General features: G+C 36.7%; 1 protein-coding gene and 1 long non-coding RNA gene across 2 annotated transcripts in view; both read left to right on the top strand.

The window, feature by feature from the left end:
- The first annotated feature begins 362 nt into the window (after positions 1 to 362).
- LOC135198225 (serine protease snake-like) lies at positions 363 to 11,859 on the top strand. The gene is made up of 6 exons (XM_064225798.1): positions 363 to 392; positions 2,544 to 2,650; positions 4,812 to 5,025; positions 5,426 to 5,525; positions 6,279 to 6,448; positions 11,275 to 11,859. Exons 1-6 carry the CDS (start codon positions 363 to 365, stop codon positions 11,461 to 11,463), a joined length of 810 nt encoding a protein of 269 aa, XP_064081868.1. The 3' UTR covers positions 11,464 to 11,859.
- Positions 11,860 to 14,281: 2,422 nt separating this feature from the next.
- Positions 14,282 to 25,342, top strand: part of LOC135198561 (uncharacterized) — a 32,415-nt gene continuing 21,354 nt past the window's right edge. Inside the window, exon 1 of the long non-coding RNA XR_010310836.1 lies at positions 14,282 to 14,586. This is a non-coding gene — a long non-coding RNA (uncharacterized LOC135198561). The remainder of the gene's footprint in view (positions 14,587 to 25,342) is intronic.

Below are 25,342 nucleotides of genomic sequence, written 5' to 3'. Positions count from 1 at the left end.
CCTGGTCACATGAAGAGAATGACGGACAGTAGGTTAGCGAAAACGATATAAATTTAGAATCCTTAGAGGCAGGAAGAGGGGGAGATCGAGATAGTATTGGTCAAATTAAGTGTAAGAGATATTAGTAGAGGCAAGTGATTGTGAGTTTAAGCACTGCTGATGATACTTTTTTTTAGACACATGAAAGAGATAATGTAATGGAAGTCTTCTGCATGTAAGGTTCATCCTCGATTCAATATTTGAGTGGATGAGAGTGGTTTGGTCCACTGGAGCTGCTACCATTCAGAGGAAGTGGCTTGTAAACATACTATATGGAATTCGGGGCAGAACAGGATACTTAATATTTAACCCTTTTTTAAAAAATGGATAGTAAAAAGAAAAATATATTTAAGGTATGAAACATTACTTTATATAGTTGAGTAACATATGCAATACAAAAATAAGTATATAAAAACATTTTTAGTTTTTTTTAGTCTTCAAAAAAAGTCAGCAAATTTCCCGTTCTGCCCCACATACGGGCAGAAGGGGATACTTAATATTTAACAATTTTTTTTAAATGGATAGTAAAAAGAAAAACATATTGAATGTATGAAACATTCCTTTATATAGTTGAGTAACATATGCAATACAAAAAGTAAGTATATAAATACATTTTTAGTTTTTTTTTTTAGTTTTCACTAATACAGTCAGCAAATTTCCCGTTCTGCCCCACATACGGGGCAGAATGGGATAGGGAAAGTCTAGTTGGCTTATCCATTAAAACTGTCTATAGTTCTTCTTCTTGTTCCGGTGTAAATACATCTGATTTATCAACCTTATAGTCAGGATTGTTCTTAGAATTTTTTACATATCTTTCAAGGTTTGATTTCGGTACCTTATATTGGTTAACAGCCTTCAATAACCCCATTTCAGACAATAAAACAGCTTCAACTGCCATCTGCATTGCATTTACATCCCATTTTTGTCTCTCGGTATTCATAACGTACGTATGCACCATCTGGAATAACATAAAAAAAAATGACAGACCTATTCCAATAAAAAGTGACGGGGCAGAACGGGATACTATCCCATTCTGTCCCATCCCGTTCCACCCCGAGAGCACGTTTTAGGTTATGAGTGACTACCGAACCGAAAATCTGACGTATTTATAATGACTATACCTTTAACTTATAGTTAATTACATACACTCTAACAATATCTTACACACAATAGCCTAGAAGTAACAATTAGAAAGTTACCTTGGTATGAAAATACCAGTTACAAAAATCTTGAAAAAGCAAAACTGACAATCGTTCCATTCAGAAGTCACTGTCAAACTGGTCAAGATGGCTGCCGCTCTTCTCGACCATCTGTAGGTATAGTTCAACGCCTCTCCGCCAGGCACTAAAGGTCTCCAGTGCCATATCCCGTCCTTCCCCACTATCCCGTTCCACTCCGAGTTCCCTATATATAGTATGTTTACAAGCCACTTCCTTTGAATGGTAGCAGCTAAAGTGGACAAAACCACTCGCATCCACTCAATATTGAATCGAGGATGAACCTTACGTGCAGAAAACTTCCATCACATTATATCTTATATGTGTCTAAAAAACAAAAACAAAAAAAAACATCAGCAGAATTTAAACTCCTCGCTCACAATCACTTGCCTCCAAATGCAACTACCTCCGACTTCCTGCCATTTGGCTGACAGCCGTAAGAACCTCTTGATTATAATTCCCCTTTGGTATTATTTACGAGGTAGAAAGAATTGGATATTAAATGATATTTGTAGTTTAATGCCTGTGGGTATAAGAGATGCGCATACACACATGTATGTGTGTGTGTATATATTATTATATTAGATATATTATATATAAGATATATATATATAGATTAATTAAATAAACTATAATAGATAATATTAATTTATATATTATATATATATTATTAATATATATATATATATATATGATATATAATATTTAATAAAATATATATAAATAAATATATATATATATATATATATATATTATAGATATATTGTAGATAATATATATTGATATATATATATATATATATATAGATATACATATACATATATATATATTTACATATATATGTGTGTGTGCAGTGTGTGTCTTATACCCACAGGCATTATGCAACAAATACCGTTTAATATCCAATTCTCTTTACCTCGCAAATAATACCAAAGGGGAATTATAATCAAGTGCTCTTACGGTTGTCAGCCAAATGGCAAGAGTACTCGTCACTGAAGTCGGAGGTAGTTGCCGTTGGTGCATCGAATCTGCTACCTAGGTGTCGAAACACTTATCATTTATAATTTCCCTTCGATATTACTTCCAGGGTAGCGTAACGTTTTTTTTATTATAGTATGTATATATATATATATATATATATATATATATATATATATATATATATATATATATATATATTATATATTCCGTGGAAACCTTGTTAACACAGATAATTTCCAACCTACTTTAGAATGCTGTTAAAAATGCTTTTCACGTACTTCATTGTAATTCCTTTCTCGCTTCCAGGCTTTAATTGGAATGAAAGACGGAGATTATATCAACTGGATCTGCAACGGTGCATTAATTAATGAGCGGTGGGTTTTAACTGCTGCTCACTGCTTTCTAATTAGATGGTAAGTAGAGGAGTGTCTCTCTCTCTCTCTCTCTCTCGACTCTGCTTCTCTCTCTCTCTCTCTCTCTCTCTGAGTACTTCCAGGAGATTACGATTCTTTATTAGTATGATTAGCATTATTGCTGCTGCCGTTTCTGTGCTCGGTAAATTTAAAAACCACTGTGGATTTCAGCAATCTAGGGATGAGTATTCTTGTGTAAAGCTTTTTGGTGAAGGTTTGTTGAAACTAACGATCGTCTGCCCAGTTTATATACCATTATTGAGAAAATCCTCATTTTTTCCTCAAGAAATAGTCTTTGGAAATATGAAATAGTATATATATATATATATATATATATATATATATATATATATATATATATAGATGTATATATATGTATATATATATATATATATATATATATATATATAGATATATATATATATATATATATATATATATATATATATATATATATATATATATATATATATATATATATATATATATATTATATATATATATATATATATATATATCTATATATATGTATATACATATATATATATATATATATATATGTGTGTGTGTGTGTGTGTGTGTGTGTGTGTGTGTGTATGTACGTGTATATGTATATGAGAGAAAGAGAGACAGACAGAGAGGGTGAATCCAGTAAATAGTTTTTAATTAATAACTGACCAGGATCAATAGGAGATCAAATTAACGAAGGAAATGAAAATATTCATATGCTAGTTACCACTTACTGTAGCCTATACTTTGCTTAGGACGCTGTAGATGGTTTTTAAAGGTCAGGACAATTTAGCTGTTCAACTACCTCGGCCTTTCTCTGCTATAATTATTTCCAGGCATCCTGCAAAGTTAATATTGCCAATTTGCTCTTGCATGCAGTCGTTCGACGTAATCGAAACGTGATTAGCATTTTTGCCTTTTTACACATTTCACGCTTGTAAATGTGGCTTATATGTTATGTATGCATACACACACACACACACACACATATATATATATTATTAATATATTAATATATAAATATATATATATTATATAATATATATATATATATATATATGTTAATATATATAAATTTATATATAATATATAATTATATTATATATATATATATATATATATAATATTAATATATATAGTATATATGCTATATATATATACAATATATTTTTAATATAGTATATATATATATCATATGATAATATTATATATATATAATATATATATATTATATATATATATATATATATATATATATATATATATATCATCCATGTATATATAAATATATATATATATATATATAAAATTCTATCCCATTCAGAAGAAGACTTTTAGAAGAGTACTATTAGCAGTCAGAGTTAAAAATGATACCATAAGGAAAATAATGGGAGTCTCATTTATAGATTAGATAATAGCGTAAATGAGATGGCAATGGCTTTCCCAGTTCCAGAACCCATCAAATTTTAGGGGACCTTAGGGAAAAGCACATGAAAGTGTCACCTGTGCTCCTGTGGGCACCAGAAGAATTGAGGGACCCACGCCTACTTTGATAAGAACAATGAGATTGGAAGAGAAGGTACAGGACAGACATGAGTTTTGCCGAATTTCCGAGAGGCCTCTTCAGTCACACGGCGATTATTATTGTTATAATTATTATTGTTATTATCATCTCTATTACTATTATTATATTGTGAAAATAAAGTAATAATTGTATAAGCGACAAACGTTCATATATAAACCTGAATTCGATAGGAACAAGGTACAGTTAATTCGATAAAATATTTTGGATATATTATATAAATATATATCTATTATAATAGATATATATATATTTTGCATATATATATATATACATTATATATATATATATATTATATATCTATATATATAATATATATCATATATATATATATATATATACATATTATATATATATATATATATAATATATATATAATATACTATATATATGTGTGTGTGTGTGTGTGTGTGTGTGTGTGTGTGCAGAAGTGCGTGTGTAAAACTACATACAATAATATACACATACTGCACAATTTTTCTTTTCAAATTAGAAATCTAGCCGTAATGTGCTGATCGATATATACTTCAAGACAAAATGTCACGGCTTTCTAATCAGTCCCTTCTGCAGGGGAACTGGAAGGTCGGATTCCTATGATTATCGAAATCAGATGTGGTCGTCAGTGGTGGTACGACTTGGCGAGTACGACTTCCGCGACGAGTACGACTTGGCATCCCACGAAGACATTGGTGTCGAGGAGGTCGTGCCTTTTCCCGATTACGTCCTGTATAAGGGGTACCACGACCTGGCCCTCATCAAACTTACTTACAGGGCTAGATTGGGGGTTTGTATGTCCAAGGAAATCTTCTCCTTGGATCTTGCCGATTTTTATAAAGAATCTAAAGCTGTCAATCTGTGAGAAAGTATTTGTTAATAAGGAATTTAGGTTTGTGAAACTTGGCAATATTCTAATATGATTCACTTTACTGCGGATGCAGAGAAAAATTTGCAACTATCTTAACATACATTGTACCATGATATTGCAAAGATACTTAGGAAATCTAAACTCAGAGCTATGTTTTATCGTAGGAAGTGTAACATGCTATGTTGGCAAGATTTTAGTTCTATTAAGACATACCGTCAGTAATTTGCATTAGAACATTATTTGTGATCTAAAGGCAAAGCTAAGGACACGTCACCTGCCAATGTATTTCACATAGATACGACTTTATTCACTTTTCCAGAGGTATGTCAATCCTGCATGTCTTCCGTGGGGGACACTTGGGCAGCAAGACTTGGAAGACAGACCTGTCATTCAAACGGGTTGGGGCGCTTCTTGGTCAGGTGGGCGTTTTCTCAACTTATGGAGATATGTCTGTTCTGATTGGCTCTTTGTCTGCCCGATTATAAGAAAACTAACTGACGCATTTAAAAGAAAGGATAAAAATAATATTTAACTAAACTCCCAAAGTCGACGAAAATTTGATTCATGACAAATACTAAAGGAGCAAAGTGACGGAAACTTGTGCTGTACTTTTTGGTCTATGGTGGAGTTCGATGCAAGAATGTCGATTGCGCACGCACACACACACACACACAAAATATCCCCTTAGACAAATATTCATTCCTCAATTACTCGTCATTCCCTATTCCTTGAACCTTCCACACGAGGTTTAACAGACAACATCTGATGGTGCTATTGAAATGCACTCCCAGTTCGGTACTTAACAGACATGACAAGCAGTTATTGAATGCGTTATGTCCTTTCAGATTAAACCATCATGTTTATCACTGTTCAAGGAATTATCTACTTATACACTTTTCTAATCATATATTTGTTAGCACAGCCGGGCATATAATGCTGTCTGTTAGTGTTATATAAAACATGTACGGATGTATCTTATACTAAGTAGTCGAGTTTTGTTTATAAACCCCAAACAGGCTCTTTTTGTGAACACTTTTCACGTGTATACAAAAATTCACAGAAAGTGCAGTAAAGTATGATGTAATGAAACGTTTGACAATGTATGCTCGTACATATATACATTGGGTGTGGATGCATTCGTTTATGTGTATATTTCCTCTATTTTTCCCAAGATGGCGCATACTTGTCTCATCTCTACACGACCGCTTTGAGGGTGTATCCGCTACGGGAATGCAATTACATTTACTCTCGGAAGGAGGACTACGATCTCCTGTTTCCTAACGGCATGGGGGAGGACACGCTGTGTGCGGGGGATCCCCGCGGCGACGAAATTGCGTGTCAGGTAATGATGGGAAAGGGGATACAGGTGTAAGCTTAAGAGATCCTTCTGGAGTGACAATGACTGACTTCCCTTAAGTTGACACTAGAGCAAACAATAGATTCGGATACTTGGTGTCAGATCAAGTGAAGGAAGTTGCATTTAGGTAATCAGTTGTTCTTCCATTGAGTTGTCAACTAGTGAGAGTGTAAACAGTAATTATTCAAAAATATGATTATATATATATATTTTTTTTTCATTTGGAAAATGTTGTACCTATACCTATTATAATAGATTCACATCAACGGTGCATCTGATGTCTAGGCCAGTCCCTTACCACGCTCATGATAGGCTGTTGATAAGCCAATCACAGGGCTGGAAACTCAGTTTCACTCGAGAGTTCACATAGGCACCATCTGTGTTCCGAGCTCTCCTGAGGGATACTTTTGAAAGGAAGGTGGAACATACATCCTGCCTACGTGAACTCTCTCGAGAGACTGAGAGTTTCCAGCCTTGTGATTGGCTTATCAACAGCCAATCAAGAGCCTCGTAAGGGACTGGCCTAGACATCAGATGCACGGGTATTGTGAATCTACTATAGAACAGACAAGTTACGACCACTTCACCTTTGATCATTCTGTCATGTGATCACTATTTTTTTTTCTAGTTCGTTAATCATTTCATTACAGAAAATAACCCGCTATTTTTTTTTAAGTTGACGGAAAATATCCACAGCTGATACTGCAACTTGTGGTGGGTGCCTAGTAGCATGAGCAGCCAATCATGATTGGCTTCCATGATATCGGATGGCAATATATAGCATACCGTCAGCTCAAAGCCGGTGGTTGGTCTAGATCAGCGTTTCTTAAAGTGTGGTCTGCGGACCTCCAGGGTCCGTGGAATGTTCCAAGGGGTCCTCAGGATAATGTGAGGAGGAAGCGTTGCTGTTAAGTTCGCTAAAATTTGTGTGCCAAATTGCAAAATTAATGATGTTGTGAAAGTTATTTTCAGTAAAATGTAAACATTTATGTTGAAGTTAAGCTATTAATAAAAAAAATTCAGTAGCGATTTTAGTACTGTATATTATACATTGAAAACACTTTTAAACCCAAGAGGAAAGTTATCATAATAAGGGGTCCGCTACATGAGTATAATTTTAATGAAAGGGGTCCGCTGCACAAGAAAATTTAAGAAATACTGGTTTAGATGAACCTGCTTTTGTACTAAAACGATCCTTTACCAAAAATGTGATCATATGTGTGATGAAGTGTAAAGAGCCTGGTGTAGGTCTCTGGACTCTCCAACCAGCGGAGATAATCAGACTTGAAAGGCTTTTTCCCTTGTTGTTGCCATTCTATCTCTATTTGAAAACTACGCACCATGCAAATAAATGCAGAGCATCGGTGTTAAAGAAAATCTTTCATTTTAACAAATAAAACTCATTACTGGTATATAGCACTAATAAGTAACTCAAATATAAAGCCCAAAACCTTTAACTAATGATTTCCAAGAATGGTTATATGGTGAGATAATTACTTTGGCCTTTAGGATTTTCTTCTGAAGCAATTGCTCCCTCAGTAATGACGATTATTTGGTGAATAATGTACTTGTAGATAACTGTAAGTACACTTCTCCAGTTGACTTTTGCCAGTCAGTCGCTAAGTCTGGCTTTAAGCCAAGAATTCAGAAGTTGAGTACAGTTAAATTCAGGTTATAAGATTAAAAAGTTAAGACGTTATAAAGTTATTAATTTTCAACGAAGTGATTTATTCTCCCGAGAATAGCCACTTAATATGATGAAATCTAGATGATGTTTCGGTGCCGATCATTTCACTTTCCGGGAATTTGCAACTGACACTCAGGCAGAGTTACCGTTTTGAGGAATTTCGTCTACTAGTATGACTTTCTGGTGACATCTGGCAACCTTCTGCGGCTTTTCCGACCACAGGCCACGGCACTGAGGAAGAAAATTCTTCACTTTGCCTTTTTATGTTTTATCATGAAAATAGTTTTAAAACATATCCTGCTTACTTATAGAAATGAATTTTATTGAAATAATTTCTTTTTCTTCGTCAAAGCTACTTTATGTTAACCCTTAAACGCCGGAGCGGTAAATAAAAAAAGACCCCCGTATGCCGGAGGGGTTTGAGAGTGAGCGCGTAAGCGGAAAAATATTTTTTTTCAAAAAATCACAGCGCGCTTAGTTTCAAGATTAAGAGTTCATTTTTGGCTCCTTTTTTGTCATTGCTTGAAGTTTAGTATGCTACCATCAGAAATGAAAAAAATTATCATTATCATATATAAATAATGCGATATATGATAGCGCAAAAACGAAATTTCATATATAATTGTATTCAAATCGCGCTGTGCGCAAAACGGTTGAAGGTAACAAGTTTCTTTTTTTTTAGTTGTAATGTGCACTAAATTGCAATCATTTTGATATATAACACATTGTAAAACGATAAAAGCAACACAGAGAAAATATTATCACAAAATAATGCATGAATTCGTAACGCGCCTTACGTAAACACATATTTTTTTCAAAAATTCACCATAAATCTAAATATTGTCCTAGAGACTTCCAATATGTTTCAGAATGAAGACAATGATTGGATATTACTATACTGTAAGAATATTAGCTTACAAATGCAGTTTTCGACCATATCTGACGAGCTAAAGTTGACCGAATGTCGAATTTTTTTATATATATTTTTTTTTATATGCAATTATTTCGGAAATAAGAAAAGCTACAACTTTCAAATATTTTTCGTTTTATTCTACATGAAATTGCGCACATTTTCATATATAAAACTCTATGAAATACCTAATATGAAACGGAGCAAATATTCCGAGAATGGGACTTACGCATTTCGGAGATTTGTGGCGGAGAATCCGCGCGCGGAGGGAAGGAAAGTTTTTTTTAAAAATTCACCATAAATTTAAATATTGTGCTAGAGACTTCGAATTTGTTTCACGATGAAGATAAATGACTGAATATTACTAGACTGTAAGAGTTTTATCTTACAATTGCGTTTTTTTTCGACCATTTCGGTAGAGTCAAATTTGACCGAACGTGGTTTTTTTTCTATTTATCGTGATTTATATGCAAATATTTTGAAAAATGAGAATAGCTACAACCTTCAACTATTTATTGTTGTATTATACATGAAATTGCGCACATTTTCATATATAAAACGTTATGTAACGGCTAGTTTAAAATGGTGCAAACATTACCACAATCGCACGTATGATTTTTTCGGAAGAGTTACCGCGCGGACGTAAAGAAAATGTTATTTTTTTCATAAATTCACCATAAATCGAAAATATTTGTGCTAGAGACTTCCAATTTGTTGCAAAATGAAGGTAAAATGCTTGAATATTAACTAGAATATAAGCGGTTTAGCTTACAATTGCGTTTTTCGGACCATTTCGGTAGAGTCAAAATTGACCGAAGGTTGAAAATTTGTCACTTATCATTTTTTATATGGAAATATTTCAAAATTGATAAAAGCTACAACCATGGGTTGTTTTTAGTTGTATTGTGCATGAAATTTCGCACATTTTCATATATAAAACTTTATGTAACGGCTAATTTAAAATGGTGCAAACATTACCACAATCGCATGTATGATTATTTTCGGAAGAGTTACCGCGCGGACGTAAGGAAAAGTTTTTTCATAAATTCACCATAAATCGAAATATTGTGCTAGACACTTCCAATTAGTTGCAAAACTTAATTTAAATGATTGAATATTACAAAAATATAAGAGTTTTTAGCTTACAATTGCGTTTTTCGACCATTTCGGTAGAGTCAAAGTTGACCGAAGGTTGAAATTTTTGGCACTTATCGTTATTTATATGAAAATATCTTAAACTGATAAAAGCTACAATCATGAGTATTTTTTTGTTGTATTCTACATAAAAATGCGCACATTTTCATATATAATACTCTATGTAACGGCTAATTTAAAATGGTACAAAAATTATGTCAAAGTGACGAAATAATTTCAGAGATGTGTCACAGATACTTTTTAGTGCGGCAAGAAAGAAATTCGCGCTTGCGCGCCTGCGTAACGATTGTAAACAAAACAACACCTTGATCCGTGAACTCCCAGCATCCCCCAAGGCGCGTGATTCAAGAGTTTTCGGCTGGTAGGCCTAAAAGTATTTTTCCGCGAATTTTTAAAAAAACTTTTGTATGTCGACGTAAAATACGTCCAGTCGGCACCCGAGAGACAAAAAATGTCGACGTAAAATACGTCCAGTCGGCGTTTAAGGGTTAAGCTAGTGACGTGTTTTTTTGTACGCCACGGAAAATAATTCTTCATCGGAAAATACGCATTCTAACCATTAAATCATGTATAACGTAAAAAAAAATCACAAGAACTGCTGATGGTAACATTGCTAAAAGCCAATGTTGTGAAGAAAAAACGGCATCGCTGACTGACAGTCAATCTGCCTCCTGCTCGGTAATCTTACCTAACCAAAACCTAATGTCAAAATTTCTCTTCGGTTAGTGATAGCATTCTCACAGAGTTTTTAGTGAAAAGATTCAAATCAGTGCACCTCATGCAGTGCACTGTAGACATTACTTAAGGTTCTTTGCAGAGTCCCTTCGGCCTCTAGCTGCAACCCCTTTCATTCCTTTTACTGTACTCCGTTCACATTCGCTTTCTTCCATCTTCCTTTCTATCTTAGCCTAACGATTGATTCATAGTGCAACTGCGAGGTTTTTCTCCTGTTTACACCTTTCGAACTTCTTTCCTGTCAGTTTCCACCTTAGCACTGAATGACATCATTAGCTCCAGCGCTTGTCCTAAATCCTGTATTCTATTCTATTTTTTCCACAGGGCAATTTCGGAGGAGCTCTCGCCTACTTGGACGCCGAAAACCGCCACGTCCTGGTTGGCATCGAGTTTAGGAGCTTCAGCTGTGTTGGCCGCAGAGACCCAGGACTCTTCGTGAACCTGCAGATGACGCCTTACCTGTCGTGGATCAGAACTGTTGCTTTCAGAGACGATTTAGGTCCGTTTCTTTGAAAAAAAAAAAAAAAAAACGTGAAGAGGTATTTCCAAAATAAAAGGGAAATGCAAGATGAGATACAACTGTCTCCCTTCGTGTTGTAGATGACTACATTATACTCTGTTTTTTCCATCTGTCCATCTGCTTGTGGTGTTCTCGCATGGTAACACTGCGTCCTGGGCTTTAAATAGTTACGCTATATGTAAGTTTTAGGTAAATAAAAGGATATCTGGGTGTACATTTGCAACTGAAAAGTGTTTTAATAATTTATTGTATGCGAATTACACCGTTAATATTCGAAATAGGATATTATTTAAAGCCCGGGATGCAGTGTTACCATGCGCAAACACCACAGGCGGATGGACAGATGGAAATAAACAGAGGACCTATCTAAACTAAGTGCCACAAAGAAAGTTTACAAAATGTACATAAATCTTAGTATTTGTCGTTGATAACAAAACAAAGGTTTATTAAAGCAGAAATATTTTAAGGAAATTTTTTTTAAATAATCAGAATTACTTGTTAATCTCTCAAGAACTTTGCATATTCAAACTACAAGTTTCAAGGCTCGAGAATTGCCTTCTGAAACAATAAAATACCCATTACAGTTAAAATTATCACAAGAAAATTACTTGTCGAACTACCTGGTACCCGATATTCAGAAAATAGTATATTTATCTTTCACTAATATTGACTGATATTAAACAGAGAAGCAATCTATGTCAAAGAAAAAAATATGCATTTTGGAACGTGCCGAGTTATCTGATAATTATCAACAGATGAGAAGTTTCACTAAGAAATGTGTATATGGCAAAATATATGGACTATAGAGGTCATGAAAATAAATGATTTGTTGAAGTTTTTGTGATATCGTTATCTGTAAAAAGCAATTAATTCTTGCTACTATATCTTCCTATCTGCCCATTCATTTAAGTGCATTGAAACTCGATATTTGGTCAACTTGCCTTAAGGAGTCTTTTTTTTTTTTTTATAAGTATAAAGATAAATTATATCTAATTCATGTATTGCTAATAATTATGTTCCCAAGAATTTACTTCCAACCGTCTATGACAATTTCATTAGTACTCCCCATTTAGACAGATCTGGTACGTCCTTGGAAGCACATCAAAGGAGCATTCAGTGCGCATTTAACCAAATATAATATTCAATGCTATCCACTTCGTTGATACGTTTGTAAATTGGATCGGTGAGCGTGTAGGACAATTGCCCGCTTTCCATAGATTTGGCTGCAAGAGCCCTTATGCTCTAGGTCTAAGTCAGTTGTATGATAAAGCTGACACTATGTTAGCTTACAGCAAAGTGGTTAAAGAAATAAGTACTTACTTACGCAGTAGGTCTCTAATAGCAATAGTTAGTTAATCTTGTATGGCAATTAATGGCCCTTTTGAAAACGAGCATTTCATGCCTTCAATTCCACACGATCAAACTCAATTGAATGTGCTTCATCTCCAAGTCAAATGCATTGATTTCTGTTATTTTAAGTGCGGTAGTTCATCGACTAAATTTCTGATAATCTAAAGCGTTGATTTTTTTAATCAGAGTTACTATACATCATGGTAACAGGTTCCTGTAGTTAATCTTGAAAGAGTAGGTTTATTGTAGTGAAGTTACCCATAAATAATGATTTTTTTTCTTGGCGGCTCCGATAGCGATAGAAAACGGATTTAGAGTCCAAACGATAATAGTCTGTCATTCAAATTAGTATTGTTGGAATAATTGAGTAACAACTCTCACATAATTTTAATACCTTTTCACCATCTGAATATCAGTATAAGATGAGACGAAATAATAGCGAAATGTACGACAAAAGTATTAATGGTTACTTACGAGACTCCAGACTGCAATATATAGTCAAAAATCTAAAATAGCATTGTTTAAGAAATAGTGTAATGCCTCTTTTCTTTGCTGGAACACTTTTACTAAGTCGATATCGGTATCAGATAGACGAGGTAATAGTGAGTTATACTGCAAAAAGTATTCAGTCTGCATGGTAATGAGGCAGAAACCGTAGAGTAGGTCGACGGATCCTTTCTTATCCAAGCTTTAATACCGATTTTCAACGAGTGTTTGTATCGAGTAAGGCCTACACGATACCGAGTGTGTTAGAGAGATAGGGATTAGGGGGAGTAACTTGTGAATTTCATATCAGTATTAAATCTACATTGACAAGGATGTGACGTGTCAGTCGTTGACTAATCAGGACATGCTTTACCACTTCGTTCAAATCAATCACAGAAGTAAGAGTGCCATTTCAACCATTGTTGACATTCAAGAAACAAAAAAAAGTTTAATTTCTTAGTATATAAAGGAAAAAATTAATAATTGAGGGAAACGTGCATCGATCAACGGCTTAATGTCAAATTTTACACAAAAATAAAACTGGGGACCTATTTGAAGCAACTGTTATTGTTGCAAAAAACTGAATAAAATGCGTCCTTTAGTCTTGATGGATTTACAACCACATAACTTGTTAAACGTCGGAAAAGACGGAAAGTTTATATACGACTTAGCAGGTGTTTGTCTCTAAAGTAGGTACAGATGCAGTATGCACTTGGATGTGCCGTTATTCGCTCGTTAAGGAAGTCAAGTATCCTTCTCTCTAGTCAATTTTCTTGTTTTGTCATTTACCATGTTGTTGAATTCATTCATTCTCCCATTTAGTATGATGTTTATGCGTAAAATATGTATATATAATTTTACATACTTTATCGAAGGTAACACTGTAACATAGAAAAAGCAACTGAGAAATGAACATGCTTGGAAATTACCTACTGCTGTTCTCACCAACGACTAGGAGCATTGGTTCAACAGCATTCCAGCCAATGAGATATTGGCTTAGAACTATCCTAGCCAAAACAAGAGACTTTCAACCAATCGGAGAAGGTGAGAGGAACTGCTTCCAAGTTAGGGTTGGTGGTCTCTGATTGGCCAAGAAAATCCTTGGCAAATTTGTGGTATCAGTGACTCAGTCCTGGACAACCCATGACACCCTACGCTGGTGGATTTTGCTCGTGACCTATCGTGGAAAACAAAATTTCGTTTTTTTTTTTTTTTATAGTAGTTGAATCTTCTGTTAACGTAAAGCCAGCATTATCTATCATCAGGATTGAATAGTTCAAGTAAGTGTGTTCAATTTTTAGTCAAAATGGGTGATAACCAGTGTTTCCAAATGTATTTCTTTTTAGGATGAGATTGGTTTAGGCTGATAAATTAAAATGTCAGGTAAATTTTATTATTATTCCCTGTGCATAGTATTCCAGAACTGGCATGAAATCGCGATGAAGTCAGAAAAGTTTGGTATGTGATAGGGTAAAAGTAGGTTATTGGTTCTCGAGACAATTGGTACTCCATTTTTGTGTGGCTCAGTGAATTTTCTGTAGTTTTGGTCAGTAAGTGGTGTCAGGGAATTTTCCATGGGCACCTTAAAAAAATTCCTTAGGGTCACTGAATTTTGTGAGCTGGGTTAATGAATTTCGCGTTGGTAGGCTATGTGAAATCTCATGGGGCATTGGTTATAGGCACAATGTGTTTAGACAGTGAAAAGTCTGTTGCTGTCAGGTACTGAGTACGAGAACATTAGATTATGGGAATATTCTTCCTATTAACATTTGCTTTAACAAGGGGATTTAAGAATTTAACATTTTAGTGAAAGGAAAGTGAAATTAGTGTTAGGTCATATAAACCATTCCGCAACTGGGCAACTGGACAAAAAGCTGCAGCTACGCCCATCAATAGTTAAGTTAGCAGACGATTTAGGACTTGGTAAGAACCATTCGTTTTTTTTTAGTTTTTCATTAATGACTTTGTACTAAATCATTACCGTTGCATATCTCGGGCACTCCTCTGAGGGCAGATGTGTATTTCTGGTGATAGAAGTTCACTCTCGACGTGGTTCGGAAGTCACGTAAAGCCGTTGGTCCCGTTGCTAATAACCACTGATTTCATACAACGTAAAAACACCATACAAACAAACAATTACCGGTGCATTGGGACTCCAATTTGGTATAATCATTTTTGTGTAAAATTCTGGGTAAAATATACATTATCAAAAGTAACAATGTTTCCTAGAAAAACAAGCAACTCGGCCATTCAGAGATGGTGACAGGTACTGATTGTAAGTTACGTGTGGCGGAGGTCTTTCATTAGCCAAGACAAACTTTTGGCAAATTTGTGGTAGCAAAAAGAGACTACGCTGTCCGCACTGTTGTGGTTTCCTCGTAATTTGTAGTGAAAAATAAAATTTACGTTCAGTGAATTATCATGATGATAATGAAGAGTGCATAATCTGCTGAAAAACTAGTGGATTCGTCGGGTACCTGGCCGCTTCCTACTTTACGTTGCATGTCAGGGAACCTTGCAACGGCTTCAAGTTTTCCTCAAAGCAGCAGCACATCTTTATCAACCAACAGTTTAAGGTAAGCTTCATTAATTTATAGAGTATATTATAATGGTGGTAGTATAACGATGTATACAGCAGTACCTTCACTTTGGATTTGGTTTGATGGATGTGTTAGGTAGTGGCCTTAAGGGGGGGCGGAGCCCCCCGCTAGGCCTAGGTAGGGGTACAGGGCCCTAGGTAAGGTTAAGTGGTTGTATTAGGTTCGGTAGTGCTCCGAGAATCACTGCGGCCTTAAGGGGGGTCGCAGCCCCCCACCCCCCCCCCCCCCCCCCCCCGCTAGGCCTAGGTAGGGATACAGGCGATACAGGGCCTTAGGTTAGGTTAGGTGGTTGTATTAGGTTCGGTAGTGCCCCAAAAATCGCTTTTCTCCTCCCCCCCCCCCCAAAAAAAAAAAAAAAAAAAAAAAAACCCGCTTCCCACTGCCCATAATTGAAGTAGTAGGTTTATGCTTAGATTTTGTGTGTAAGAGTAACTCTTAGTTTCTTTTTTATTCATTTCCTCATGTTTCTATGCGATGTGCAACACCAATCTGGTCGTTTTTTGCCGTTTTTCGTCGTTAATACTTGAAAAATGGTTGCGGCCTTCTCCTGGACAATTACCCTAGCAGGAAATCATGAGTCAAGTCTGAAAGATTTGATGTGTGACTGGGTAGTAGCAGTTACGGGGTACTGAGGCTTTATTGGTTCTCCATTTCGGTGTTAGTGGGGGTCACTGAATTTTCTGTGGGTAGGATCACCGAGAGGGTTCTTTTTTTTTCTAGATCACAGAATTTACTGTTTACAGTGTCAATAAATAGAGAGCTGGGCTAATGAATTTCGTTGAAGTTGGGTATTCACTGGAAACGGTGAAATGTGGTTTGCTCTTAGGACATTGATAGCGAGAACAGTGTGTTTTTTTTTTCTACCCATTAACATGATGGGATTTGCAAACAACGTCCAAATGACCATTTTTGTGAAATGTATGAATGTATCTCGAGTTGTTAGTCCATTTGAAACACTTGTGACCACAAAAAAAACTGCAGCTACACCTATGAGTAGTTCAAGTTAAGCACACAAGTTAGGCCTTTGGAATAGCCATTCATTTTTAATTTTCATTTAGTAGTAAAGTAAATTACGTATATTGATACCCACACATGCCGCCACCTCTCTCGCCCACGGTTCCAATAAGTAGGTGTCATAACTTGATCCTGTAGCTTCCCCTATTTTTTATGGATATCATGAAGTACCAATGCAGCGGACTTCTTTCCAAGTTTGCTTTGATTCCCCTTTGAATTATGCGGTTTGAAAATAAAATTTTTCAATAACTGTAATACTATTCGTCCTTCCTTCCTGGGAGGAGTCAGTGTACCTCACGTGGTACACTGTAGGCACTATTCAAGTTTTGCAGTGTCCCCTCGGTCCGTAGCCTAAGACTTTATATACATTACCGCTGCCTTTCTTTAAATCTTGCTGTCCAACCACCCCAACTCCCTCTTTATACCTCATAAGCCGAAAGTGCGCCGGTGAAGTTGACGGCCCGAAGCTCATCAGTCACCCACCTTCCTGCCATTTCTTTTGTAGACTCAGAGTTCATGTCGAAATGATGCTCGGCAAGTCTCTTGACTCTAGCGAAAGGAAACTTTTTGCTTGCTGAATGAGTTACAATTGGGGCTTGTCAGAAAGAATAGCTGGTAAAGTGGCCTCCCTTAGTGCTATTGAGGATGAAAGTGCATTTTTATGGGAATGATGAGGGTATTGATCTCTTTGTTCCTGTTGGGAAATGCTCCATTATTCATGAGTGAACAAAGTTTATTCATTTTACACTCTTGAAAGTTACCCCAGTGATGGCCTATGTTACGATATCGTGGAAAATTCCAAACCAAATTCCACAGATATTGAAGTACACATGGTAACAAATAGAATCCAAACCAATTTGCACAGATATTGAAGAACACATGGCAACAAATAGAATCCAAAATGAAGCTGATGGTGGCACATTTGTACCAGGCGAAAAGTCAAGCAGAGAGAGAGAGAGAGGTGGTGAAGTATTTCACAGTTGAAAAAAGTTAAAAGGCACACGTGGGTATTCACTTGTAATGTAAAGTCATTTGTGCCTGAGACTTTCCATTTCTTTTTACATTGAAAATAGGGACGTTTCACCTCCCCAGCACACTTAACTCAATGGATAAAGCATTGCAATTAGTGTAAGTAGTTTTAAGGGAACAACAGCTACTGGGCTCCCCTCTTGAGAATTGGGGAGGGTTTCGACTTTGGGAGAAATCTCTCAGGCAGCATCGCAGGATTTTTTTATTTTTATTTTGGAGGAACTACATAAGCGTAGAGAAAATGAAAAGTAAGTGACCAAAACTGACATTAATTAGTGTTTAGTGAATTTTGTGGTTTAGAATTTTGTCTCCTGCTTGTAGAGCCACCTTTCGAAGTCTCAAAGGTCATAAACATCGAACGTTTCTGTGTAAAACGAAACTCCTTGCTTGACGAAGTCTGTCTAAAATTAGAGCCCGATGGTCGTCCGTACTTGCCTCTTTTCAGAGACCGACAGTTGGTCCGTCAGGAACACCTCTGTTGAATTTTCTGATATAGCTTATTCTTTTCTTGCTCTGCCAAGTTTACTGTCTGAACTTAATTGCTCATGAATATAAGTTGGGATCTTTCCTAGACAGTGACCCCCAAGGGTGTTTGGCGGTTGTTATCTAACTAATATTTCTTGTGGGCCTATTGTCTTTATATCTACAGTCTTTTTTTATGGTAATTCCCAATGGTCTTGGTCTTGTACTAAACACGCCGCAAAGGTGGGCACATACAGGGTTACAAGCCATAGAGGTAGCTTATCTAGGAAAGATCCAGTAGTAGTGTTCAGTTTATAGCTGTTAATGTTCGTTTTGACTTATACTCTCATAAGATTTTCCCATATTCATAATGTATTTTATGCAATAATGCGTTTTCCCACTTATCCATATGAATACACGTCCCTCTTCTGTCAACATGCGTATCAATAATTTGTTTCCCTCTGTGTATCAGTTCTCGTTTTTATGTCATTGGACACAGTTATTCGCTTTTGCCTTCCGGTCATTGCAGGGTTTTGCATCATAACCCAACTCTGGGCTCTCGTGCGCATTAAGACATGGTTCCACCTTAATTACGCATTTAGGCATTTTGCCTCTTTAAATTCAATCGTTCGTAAGAATACACATGATAAAATAAACCACTTTTTCATCCTCATTAATAGATATTTTACCTCTATTTTATTACATTGGTGTACATTTATATGCAGACTATGATTTTATATCCTTAAATGTACATAAATACACATGTTTTCTGTTTTTATACATTTGGATACATGTGTATGTCAGTTTTAATACTCATTATTAGACTCGTTGTCGCCATACAACTTAACTTTTTTTTTATTCAAACAACCCGATCTTTGCCCAGATATTATAAGTTCCCTTAGAAAAACTGGTTTGTGAACGGGAATCTCTCTCTCTCTCTCTCTCTCTCTCTCTCTCTCTCTCTCTCTCTCTCTCTCTCTGTGTGTGTGTGTGTGTGTGTGTGTGGAGGCAATAATGATGTAAATAGTACTTCGCACCCAGACCGCTACCATTCGTTGCATCACCTCAGTGGCGTGGTAGGTATTAGTTGGCGTGCCACCTCAGTGGCCGCGATTTCGATTCCCGGACATTCCATTGAATAACCACTGGTTCCATGCAACGTATAAACACCATACAAACAAGCTACGATTCAGTGCAACATTGGAAAATCTTTGGTGATATAATGATGAAGAACAAGTCAGTAGAAATTAGGACAATAGTAGAATATGGAGGCCAAAGTCTAAGCGCTGAGACCTATGAGGTTATTCGGCGCCAAAACTGAAATTGATAGTTAAATGACTTGAAAGTGTAACAGAAGGAAAACCTCGCAGCTGCACCATGGTGCAGTTGTTAGGAGACGGTGGAAAGTCGGATGGCAGAAAGAGAATATGAACGGAGGTACAGTAATAAAATGAGAGGTTTCAGCTAGGGTCCGACGGGGAGCTGCGATGACATCCTCTACCTCCCTAGGGGGATGGAAATTAGGGTCAGAAACTTATAAGTTAGCATATGAGTATTTTTTTTCGGGCAAGTTGTAGTTCCTTGGTTTTGTCGTGACCATGAGGTTTTGTGATAATTTAGTTATTTGCTTTTAAAAGTGTACAAAGGACTGCTTATAAATGCATACCTCCGAAATAAATACGTGTTTGTACCTGACCTTGGTTCCTGTTCACCCACGTGCCTGTGGTTTAGGTGGTCGTTACTGATTATTTCCGGATTTACCTCGTAACAGAGCTCAGCGCATGAAAACCCGTTTTCAAGAATGTTAGGTACACCCACCATCATTGTCGTTGACTTGAATGGGCGGATTAAACCAGCGCAAGTTGGAAGCGAACGAGCGAACACCGGTACACATCCACGGTCTTGGTATAAACCCATGTGCTCATTCACAGCGTACACGAGCACTGCGGTATCGTTTGAATTTTTCTAACTCAGGATGAGGCGGAGTTAAAATGAGCGCTTATTAGTTTTCTCTTGTTACATATGCCGTGATATTCCTAGAATCGTCGCAGCTATCTCAGTTTGAATCCTTATAAATCGATATAGCTTCCGTGATATTTAGAAGTTAATCCTTTGTAGGTCTCTCTCTCTCTCTCTCTCTCTCTCTCTCTCTCTCTCTCTCTCTCTCTCTCTCTCTCTCTCTCTCTCTCTGTGTGTGTGTGTGAAATTTATTGAATCCTTAGTTTTAAGATTCACCAATGTTAATTCGTAAATTCGTTGAAATAATAAAGCATTACATGGTGGCTTAACAAATTATTAGAATTCAATATTTTGCCTTTCAAATTTTTGTAATATGCTGAAGTGTCTATATCACGAAAATAAGGCGATTGAAGTCCTAAAATTAACAGATTGCCAGTTTCCGGAATAGGTATCACCAATCTGGAGTGAAAAGGTGTGGAGAACAAGGAATAAAAGTAGTGTATGGTGGGATTGCAGAATGAGTCTTTTAGTGGTTGAAATAAGGAGACTTTTTTGAAGTTTAGTTACAAAGCACAATACAGTGTAGTAGATATTAGACATTGCTAAAGTAGAAGGTCAAGAGTAGAAATAAACCAACAACAATGCCAAGGAAAATAAAAGGGAATTTTAAGTTCTAAAGAACATGAATTTGATTAATTGAATTTAATTTAATATAGAATTTAGGCCAAAGGCCAAGCACTGGGCCTTATGAGGTCATTCAGCGCTGAAAGGGCATTTGACAGTAAAATGTATGAAATGTGTAACAGGAGGAACACCTCTGTTCCACTAAGAATCATTTGTTAGGAGAGGGTGGAAAGTAAGACGGAAGAAAGAGAATAGAGAATATTAAAGTAGATAACAGTAAAAGGAACGAAAGGGGGTTGGAGCTAGGGCAAGCTGCAAAGAACTTAAGTAATGCCTACAGTGCACCCCCATGAGGTGCACTGACGGCTCTACACTTCTGCTGAGAAAATGAAGGGAATAAATTTATAGCCAAATAATAATGAACACCGTTACATAAAAACGCATAAATTATCAGTAGGCGTCAACTTGATTAATGCAAACTCGATTAGGTTCGACCCTCTAATCATTAAATTATTATTTAAGTTTAATGCCAGTTATGACATCTTGCTCTTATATACCAAATTATTTTATTTAGTTGGCATTTCTGAGGCCTCGACGTTTGACTCCTGTTTTGTCAGTCTTCAACACTGAGTTAGGACACGGCCATCAAGGCTTTAACTTGACATTGTCTTCCTATATGCTTACATGGATGAATGTTATAAAAACACAAGCACTCCTGGCCAGCCCTAGAAGTTAATATCATAATGATTATTAACTTTAGGGGTTTACCTGGTTAAACTGATTAGGATCATTTTGGTTTGTTTTTATTGTGACTAGGAATATTTGCACCATTTAAGTCCTGTGGGAAGCTCTGATCCCCATAGTTCACATAATGGCATTTTTAGCTAGAACAGGTTCATCTCTTTGGCCCCAAATGCCTTGATTTCTGCATTGTACTTACCATTCAAGAATACATCCTTCAAAAATTAGTGTGTTGGTCTCTTCAGCATAATAATAATAATAATAATAATAATAATATTTTGGTAGAAGACCTTCTTTTAGGCAAATGCTGTTAAAAAGGATGGCAGAATTAAGCGAGTTGATTTTATATATTGTTTTTTCTATTTTCCTTACAATTCGCTTCTCAGGCTCAGCGATGTTTCTGAGTAACTGGCAAATATTCATATTGGGAATTTTCAAAAATTGTAAATGCTGAAGAAATCTTTTATTAGAACAGGATATTAGGTCCAGGTCAAGCAAGGGTCGTCGTCAGTGCCGGTATTATTCCGTAGGCGTAGTTCAGTTCGGGCCGGGGTCGTCTTTGGTTTAAGGACTGGTATAGCTGGTATCACGTGACGTTTCGACTTTCTCGTAGGTCATCTTCGGTTGAAGAGACTGTAGCAAGAAAGATTGCGGAACGGTATTTATAGCGGCTCGGACCTACAGTTGCATTCTCATTGGTCGGGCCGGTCTTGGGCGAAGCCGTGGATCTCGCCTCGAAAGTCTCAGGGATTCTCTCGTGCGAGCGCCACAGTAGTGTTCCTGGGGATGAACGTCAGGCGCAGACGTCGGGGATCCGTTGTATGATCTATTATTTTGATATTAGGGATAATATAATTTCTTTTTATCCGTTTATGAGCAGTCCTGGCGTGGTTGAATATGGCTCCTCCTTGGGCGAGGCAGGAGATTTGCTTGGAGAAACGCATGGAGGTCATACCGACGTATTTGCCGAGGCATCCTCAAGGGATCCTGCAAGAGCGCCGAAGGATTGTTTCTCATCACGAGGCTGCTTGTCTTCTTCGTTTTATAATATATAATTATCCTAATATTTCTGTCTGGGTCGGCGGGGCTGACGTTTTCCTCGATAATCTTTTTGAGGGCTTCTTCGTCCTCCTTGTACCTCCGGTGGAAGTGCCCGTTGTAGAAAAGCTTGATGGGCTGTGCAACGTCGGGGCGGGGTTCCTGGTGGTACCAGGCTTCCATACTTTTCCTTATTGACTCATCAACAGCACGATTGGTGTGTGCGTTGTCGACGAGGACCTGGGCGGCGCGCTCCAACTCAGTATGTGTCATACCAGGAGGAGCAGTGTGAGAGGGCACTCCTGACGAAGGCGCTGATGGTGGAGCGCTTATACCTCTCAGGGCACTCGCTCTCACCGTTCATGCACATTCCCAGGTTCGTCGGCTTCGTGTACACCCTCGTGCTGAATTCGGAATCTCGCTGTTCGACAAGGACGTCAAGGAAGGGGAAGCGGCGATCTTGGCAATGTTCAATCGTGAACGTGAGGCAGCTGTGGTCGTGGAATGCACGTCGCAGCTGCTCTATCTCATCCTGGGAGTCGACGCAGACGACGGTATCATCAATGTAGCGCACGTACATCCTCGGTTTCCTGGAAATCTGGAAGACCCTCTCTTCGACGGTACCCATATAGAAATTGGCGAAAAGGACCCCAAGGGGAGATCCCATCGCCACGCCGTCGGTCTGGGTGAACATATAGTTGCGGTGATCAGCAAAAGGGGCCTTCTTAGTGCAGATTTCCAGCAGGGCTCGAAGGGCATGTTCTGGGATGTTTAAGGAAGGAGTGTCGGGGTCCCTGTAAACTCATTTGCGCCGACTCCCAGGATGAGATAGAGCAGCTGCGACATGCATTCCACGACCACAGCTGCCTCACGTTCACGATTGAACATTGCCAAGATCGCCGCCTCCCCTTCCTTTTAGTATGAGGTGATATTTGCAAGCATTGCAACTAAATCTTTGCCCTTTTAGTGACTTGTATGCTTTTCGTGGACCATTTGGTTACGTCTATTTGAGCTGATCAGATAATTGCCAATTCATTATGTTGCATAGAAACGTGTGCCTTGCCCAAACATTCATTCCCTCCAACTTGACCAAGAGTTCGAAGCTCAGTCATTTCCACGAGCGTAGAGTTATTACTTAACCTAAAATATATTAATTATAAATTTTAATAGTAATTGAATGGTTTCGTTGGTTAAAGTGTATCTTGATTAAGTTTTCTCTAAGATTTGCTTTTAAATAAAAGGTAAATCTTGTCCCGTTTTGTGTTTAAGGAATCTACATTAGCTCTCTTTTGTTGTACTAAGTTAATTTGTAATGTCAGGCTTTTGTAACACACACACACACACACACACACACACACATATATATATTATAATATTATATATTATATATATATATATATTATAATATATATAATATATATATATATATATATATATATATATACTAATATAATATATATATATATATGATATATATAGATATCTATATATTATATATTAATTATATATATATATATATATATATATCAATATATATAAATATAATTTATATATATATATATATAAATATATATATAATATATTTATATGTATATTTATTAGCTTTTGTGTATGACTTCAGTACATTAACTTTATTGATTTTAACTTTGCTATTGATTTTTCAAGAGCAATACTGACCGGTCACCGCAAGCACGTCAAAATGACGAATCTTCTTATCCGGTATCCTTGTGGACATAGTTGCTTGATGAGTGGTTTCTCTTGGTATGTTTTCTTGGCTGTTCTTCTGATCTGTTGGTCTGAACATCATTGCTCGTGGACGTTGCCTTTTTCTGTCCCTCTGAAGTTTTTCAGGTAAACGATTGTCATTTCTGCTTTCCATATGTCTGAAAGTGTTATGTGGATTATGGAAAATTACTTCATAACACGAAGAACGCTTCGTGGTCATTTGTTTCTACCTTGTGCAAAATCCTTGTGATTATTTTTCTCTTGAACATGATAAGCAGACATTTCTCTCTCTCTCTCTCTCTCCTCTCTCTCTCTCTCTCTCTCCTCTCTCTCTCTCTCTCTCTCTCAGAGGAACTGTTTTTGTTTCCTTAGAAAGCAGTTGACCAAAGCAGTGAATGTTACCTCGCCGTTAATAATAATAATACCACCGACATTCTGGAAGGCTTAACGACATTCACGCTTACTATAGATTCTGATGACGTAAGTTAAACATGCGTTTCGAAGCTGGGTGTGTAGTAAAGATACGATATTGAAAGAGATTACCAGTTTCTTTGCTGCCGAGTCATTTTTCCTCACAGTTTCCTCCCGCTTTAGAAGTTTTCCTACCTTCATTTTCCAAAAGAATTATAGTTTTATGACTTCATTGATCCCATTAGTAGCTAGAGGGTATCGCCGAAGAATGTCTTGTCTGTTAGCAAGGTACCATGATTAGAAAACACAAGTTCTAGATCGATTACACATGTACTGTATATAGTTTATTAAGAGTGAATCGGGTACATCACCATGTAATTAAAATTGAACACTCAACCCCGCACTCAAAATTAAGGCTAATGTAGTCTGATGC

Source organism: Macrobrachium nipponense, chromosome 22 (genome assembly GCF_015104395.2).
Source record: "Macrobrachium nipponense isolate FS-2020 chromosome 22, ASM1510439v2, whole genome shotgun sequence".
Taxonomy (NCBI): Eukaryota; Metazoa; Arthropoda; class Malacostraca; order Decapoda; family Palaemonidae; genus Macrobrachium; species Macrobrachium nipponense.
This window is presented reverse-complemented; position numbering and strand designations above follow the sequence as displayed.

Bases quoted from the DNA above. Each gene is read 5' to 3' on its own strand.
- LOC135198225 (XM_064225798.1), top strand. From the start codon at position 363: ATGGATAGTAAAAAGAAAAATATATTTAAG. The intron at 5,026-5,425 runs GTTTGTATGTCC...TCACTTTTCCAG, and splicing joins CTTACAGGGCTAGATTGGGG to AGGTATGTCAATCCTGCATG. The intron at 5,526-6,278 runs GTGGGCGTTTTC...ATTTTTCCCAAG, and splicing joins TTGGGGCGCTTCTTGGTCAG to ATGGCGCATACTTGTCTCAT.